The sequence below is a fragment of the Poecilia latipinna genome, unplaced genomic scaffold, assembly GCF_001443285.1.
Source record: "Poecilia latipinna isolate Pla-1442-1.1 unplaced genomic scaffold, P_latipinna-1.0 Scaffold3595, whole genome shotgun sequence".
Taxonomy (NCBI): Eukaryota; Metazoa; Chordata; class Actinopteri; order Cyprinodontiformes; family Poeciliidae; genus Poecilia; species Poecilia latipinna.
The window spans coordinates 3,016-8,873 of record NW_015116211.1 but is presented as its reverse complement, the minus strand read 5'-3'; the positions used below and the strand labels follow the sequence as shown (position 1 = coordinate 8,873).

General features: G+C 37.5%; 1 protein-coding gene and 1 long non-coding RNA gene across 3 annotated transcripts in view; both read right to left on the bottom strand.

The window, feature by feature from the left end:
* The window catches only part of LOC106941301 (CMP-N-acetylneuraminate-beta-galactosamide-alpha-2,3-sialyltransferase 1-like), a 26,924-nt gene extending 26,278 nt beyond the window's left edge, over positions 1-646 (bottom strand). The window contains exons 1-2 of one of the 2 annotated variants that reach the window (XM_015024275.1): positions 468-646; positions 91-322 (exon numbers count right to left, since the gene is read on the bottom strand). In XM_015024275.1, coding sequence (XP_014879761.1) covers positions 91-321 — 231 coding nt within the window. In that variant the 5' untranslated portion in view covers position 322; positions 468-646. Of the gene's footprint in view, positions 1-90 lie in introns of both variants that reach the window. The other variant, XM_015024276.1, reaches the window with a different exon arrangement.
* Positions 647-3,516: 2,870 nt separating this feature from the next.
* LOC106941302 (uncharacterized) lies at positions 3,517-5,784 on the bottom strand. The gene is made up of 2 exons (XR_001423322.1): positions 5,664-5,784; positions 3,517-4,647 (listed from the first exon to the last, which is right to left on the bottom strand). It is a non-coding gene; the product is annotated as an uncharacterized LOC106941302 (long non-coding RNA).
* Between the last annotated feature and the right edge of the window lie 74 nt (positions 5,785-5,858).

Sequence of the window (5,858 nt, the reverse complement as noted above, 5' to 3'; positions counted from 1 at the left end):
TTTTTTTTTTTTTTTTGGCCCATGGGTTAAGACAACATAGAGAAATGTAAAAAAAAAAAAATTCAATGGGGGTCAAAGGGGAAGTCATACCCGCCACCAGTCGTATTCATCTTCAGTGAGTTTGGTGGTTGCCGACAGAAAGGGCTCAATGGAGCGGTTCAGGTGCTGATTAAGAAACACGTCTTCTTCTGAAAAACATTTCTCACACCGACACGAGCTTGGCATTTTAAGCTCAATCCAGCCTGAGTAACTTGCCGTCAAAAACATGCCGATTGTTGTGACAGCCAGGGGAGCAATCAACATTTTAAACTGAACTCGCATCCTGAGTAATGGAAACAAAAAAAACAAAAAAAAACACATCAGAATGAGGTGGGAAAACAAGTGAATTTTTAAAGACAGTTTGAGAGAGGACAAAGGACTACAAACTTGTTTACTTGAAAGATGTCTATAAATTTCATTGAACTTACCTGGTGTGACGGGAAATCCTTTCAGGTGCAAAGCTTTAAAATAATGACAGATTATCTGAAACTGTTGGACTTTGGAACAGGTTTAGATCATGTAGTGCTGAGCGTTCAGAGAGCAGGTTTGACGTCATCTCAAAGGGGAGGGTGTGGCTTGTTGCAGCAAGGGAGACAGACTTCGCACTTAACTCAATGCATCTTTTGTTAGTGTTTAATAAACACTTGTGGCTTTCAGCCAAATGAAAAGTTTACGAATTTGAATTCCTAAAAATATGTTGAAAGAATTACAGTCATTTCTGTAAGACTTTTGGGTGAATCAAACCGTTTCTGACAGGAAGTATGACTTGTATTCCAAAAAGCTAATAAAACTATATATTTTAAGGAAGTTAATTGTATGCCTTTTTCCATCAGCACACTCGGTACCTCTTTTGTACCAATGTTTCCTCTTTTCTGGTGATTTTATGAAGAAGCTGTGTACAATGTGGCATTCTGTATTATTGGTAGTTAGAATTTCTCTTGTAATGTCCTCTTTCCTCCTAATAGAAAAAAAAAACTATGTATTCTAAAATGGATCAATTTGAAAAAAATGTAAGACAATATAGTCTATTTACAGCTCACAAAAAAGAATACTAATGTGTGTCTCTGCTTCATAACACTTGACTCAAATGACTGAATGACCTCCTCTGCATGCCACCAAATGCCCACATCACCCCGACAATCACCCACATAATCAAATCAAGTGTGTGTCAGACGGGAAGCCCCTGAAAGGCTTTCTTTTATTAACAACTAGTTAGCTTGTGAAACAAACCAATAGGATTCTATGTCCATCACTGTCCAACGTCAATTTGAATGGTAGATTGAGAAAAACACTTGACCTTGATTTGGGGCACTTCATTTTTTTTAATTTATTTTTTGTCAGTGTGTCACTGTCAGGGACCAGACAGTACAAAGTGCAGAACACAGGTGTTGAATTCTCTGACTGGACATTCATAAACTTGAGACTGGGATTTTTCATTGACACAAGTATAAGGCTGCCATCTAGTGGCCATAACTGAATAAAAGATGCACAGCAGCCTTTTGTACTTCTATTTAACCGTCTGATCATGAACTCACCTGAGGAGTCAACGACTCCTACTCTTAATGTGTTCATGGCTCGTCACTTTCTGACTGACTAGATGTCAAGATAACAGTTACTTGCTGTTATGTTACAAGATAACAGTTGTGGTGCACTGGTCAATATTAAAGCAAGACAAGACACATTAATCTACCTTTAGCACTCCTTCTGATGCGTTTTTTAAGATAGAGGTGGCCAGGTAGGAGTCACCAAATTGAGAATAACTTTGCATAACCTGTGACTGCAATTCAAGAATGGAACAAAATTTAGTGAAAAAAAAAAAAAAGAAATCTTGCCTGCTTTAAGGATTGTTGATCATGTGTAAATGAGTTTTTAGTTTTTTTTCTTTGAAAAAACTAAATTTTTAGTATTTTTTGGTAATTTAACATTAGAAGAAATAATAAACCACAGGTTCAATAAAGAAAAAACAGAGTGGCTGGTAAGCAGCTGCATAAGGAATATTTTTACTTTGACTAACATGCTAAAGCTTGAACGTTGTGCTTCGCTACCTCTTTGCCTGGTTAAAATAAATCCCAACTTGTCGCTCCTGCTCTTCAGCTGTAATCTTCACCTACATGCATTTTTGTAATCCAGGCATTATGAAGGAGGATAGGTGGCTTTGTGTTTTAACAGAAGTCACATACACACTTTGGGTGCAGCAAACATGCAAAAAACATTCCATTGAGCCTTTACAAACACTTTACACTTTACAAATGATTTAGGAACAACCAGCAAGAAAAAAACAAAGTGGTAATTTTATAGTAACTGCAAACTTTGTGTTTTATGGAGCATGATGAAATGGAAAGTGAGGTCTGTGCATCACTGAATTCATTGTTAGTTTATTCTGGAATTAATGATTAGATAACTAGATAAGGTCCAAGGGTAAAACATTTCACAACTCGGTGAGAAGCTTAGATAAAAAAATATAGTGAGGGAGCTAGATCAGTTTGCTAGCTTGACTTTGACATCCTTAACATGTAGATGTGCAGCAGAATTTGATGCGTCTCGGGTGAGTTAATTAGAAATAAGGTGACCCAAACACTAACTGACTGGTCATCAGTAAAGCAGGTGTTTAAATTACCTAGCCAACCTTTAAAGTGTTTGGACGAATAACAATAAGAAGAATTGCAAAAGTAAGCATCAAGCCTGAAACATAATTCTGTAATGGACTGGATGTACTTTTCTTTGTGTGGGAAATGTTTGTACGGTTTTTGGTGATGAATTCTGGTCCGCGGAGCTGTTGTCAGTCAGTTACTATCGCTACGCCATGTGTAGCGTAGCTTACTCAAAGAAGACTTTTGAAATATGGTAACCTACTACATTGCCAAAAGCATGCCACTGAAAGAACTAGTCCTACCTTCTTGTAGTTCAATCATTGAAGCAGATCATGTGTGTATTCTCCCAATATGTCAAAGAAGTGTATAAAATCCAGTTTTTGCTGATTTTATCAATCTTTAAAGCTGCCAATAACTGTAGATAATGTTTTTTTGAACATTTTTCTATGTTTGTTGAAACTGTGACTGTGTCCTGACAGTAGAATACGAAAAAGATGGGGAGATAAAATTTTTTTAAAAGTCAAGCTGCTCTGGTTCCAGTTCCCTGTCAGACACGACCAATCAGAGCCAAGAGGAATGTCAGTGTCAATCAAGTTGTTCAAGCGCTTGATTGATCAACGCTTCAATCAAGCGCTTGAAGCGTTGATTGAACATGCAACGCATGTTCTGCATGTGGTAATGGCAGAGAAACATCTTCGTGTTACAGAAAACCTGCCCATTTTTTGAGATCTCGGCAGGCCCCACTGTGGAGGAGGAGCTGTAGAGGGAGGCACCTCTGAGGCATGGCTGTTCAAACTATTTATGTGTTCACAAATCCACAACTTTCTACGGCAACAGTACATGTAAATTTGCAGAGCCATGAACAAAAGACAATAGATCAATTGTTATACAGTACCTTTTAATTATTTATGTCAGTCAGACTTTCTTTTATTTCCATTATTTGCATTCTGATTTTCAGATACCTCCTAAACTATATACCTACTTCACATAAAAAAATATATTTCAGAAATGTTTTTTAAAGTCTCCCATGATGACTAAAGACATCTACTTAGTAAAAGACTGAGTGCTTTCTCAGTAAAGTGATAGCTTCAGATGGCTGATTAGTCAGTGATATTCAGTTTGACCCATTGACCCTGGATATTTGGATATTTGGAACTTGTTTATCCCATTTAAAGTTGTGGAGTGAGTATGGACAGGTAGTTAACAGGTCAGGCAATCACACATCCTCACAAATTAAACTGACCAGTTAACCAAACATACTGTCTATGTATTTATGTTTTTAGAAAAGATTGAATTACTTTGAAAAAAAAATGCACATGTTGAACATGCAAACTCAACAATTAAAGAATTTCCTATTCATTACTCAAGACAAATCCTTCAAAGGTTAAGGTGCTTTAGATTTATGTAAGGCGTTTAGTCTCTGTTGAGACAACTGATAACTAGACTAGGTTAGTATTGATGCATCTGGGCAGCGGTGGTAGGAGTTTATTCTGTAGCTGGTGGGTTGCCGGTTTGAATCCCGCTCCGTCTTTCACAGTCATTGTGTCCTTAGGGAATACACTTCACCTGCTTTCCCTGCTGCTGGTGGTCAGATCCACCCAGTGCATGGCAGCCTCACTGCCCCATGGCAGCTATGGCTACAACATAGTAGCTTACCACCATCAGTGTGTGAGTGACTGATAGTGTGAGGTGCTTTTTCTAGTCTCGATAAAGTGCTTTAAAAGTACAAGCCATTCATCATCTGAGGAGTTTAGATTCTGGAAGAAGTTTTTAGATTTTTTTATTGCAACTATTTATACAGGTAGTTCTCATTGAGATATGTGGTCTCAATTTTTAAGAGTGACTTGTTTCACCACCCTTTGTAAAGTCTGATTGTTTTGTTTTGGGCCAACTCATGTATGAGTGCATACTCATGTTTTCCAGGATGTGGTCCAGTTTTAAAGTTCTTGTTTTTTAGTGTTTCAAAGTAATGGCTCCAGTTTCCGTCGTCGTCTGCTCCATAACCAAACACGCTGACCTAGGGACACATTAAGGAAGCTTGTTAGTTCAACAAAGAAACTGTCTGAAACAATGTTACTTCTCATTTCCACTTTAACCCACATGCCAAAAAAATATGCATCTACAATAACATAAAACGTCTGTCCCTTTTGTTTCACATCGTAGATTCAAAAGGTTTTTTTTCACCTCTGAATGTCCTGTAGGACATTGGCTCTGCAGCAAGTTAAGGTCTAAAAATGGGTTAAGTCTTGCCATAATTTTATTGCCATTCTTCTTTTAGCTTTTAATTTGTTTATTTGGGAGCATGTTTTGGTCACATGACCCATATGTTGTGTTCTAGCAAAGGAAAAGTGATAACCACAATTTCACAGTATTCTATCCTACACTTTAACTCCTCAGTCCATTGCAGTTGTCCAGTATATTCAGTGGGAAAACAGGCCCTAAACATTGAGCATGATGGGTCAAGTTGTTGCCAAAGAGCTTAACCTTTGTTTCACTGGATCATACACATATTTTCCAAGCCATTCATATGTTAACAGGCAATGTTGGAATGGCCCTGTACATGCGCCAGTTGTAGAGCCCAAGTAGCGGGCAATGTGAAAGATATTTACCATCAAAGACAGAAAAACTTTGGTAACATAAGTCCACACAGCGACCAATTAGAAACTATGAGAACGTTCTTGTACTTGGTACCTTAACAGCGATTGCTAAGTGTAATGGTGTTGCATAGATCTTTAGCTGTCTGGGACAAGGACTCATTTACTGATTGTTTTCTTTCTGCCAGCATCCTGCAGTTTTACTCAGTTTGTCAGTTGTGTTTAACAGCTCTCTGATCTTCCCCAAGATGGCGAAGAATTTGGAATGGAACAAATACATTCTCTAGACGGTTGGCTTTGTATAAATTAGTTGAAATCAAATGAATATTCTCCTACTCTGACTGATGTCACATTTCTTGCCAATGATAATCCACAGTTTACAGTAGATAACAGAAGGAGCTTCATTATCATTTTAAGGAAATGAGCTGAGTGTACTCACCTCATCACAAATGTGAAGTGCAAGGATCAAAGCCATAAAGCCGGTGGATGGATAATCTCCCTTTTTTTTCAGCCAAATCTCATGAACATATCTCATAAAGGCTGGATTGACCACCATCACCTTTCACGAGTTAGTAAGATTCAAAATTAATTATGATCAGATTAATAATAATAATAATAATAATAATAATAATAA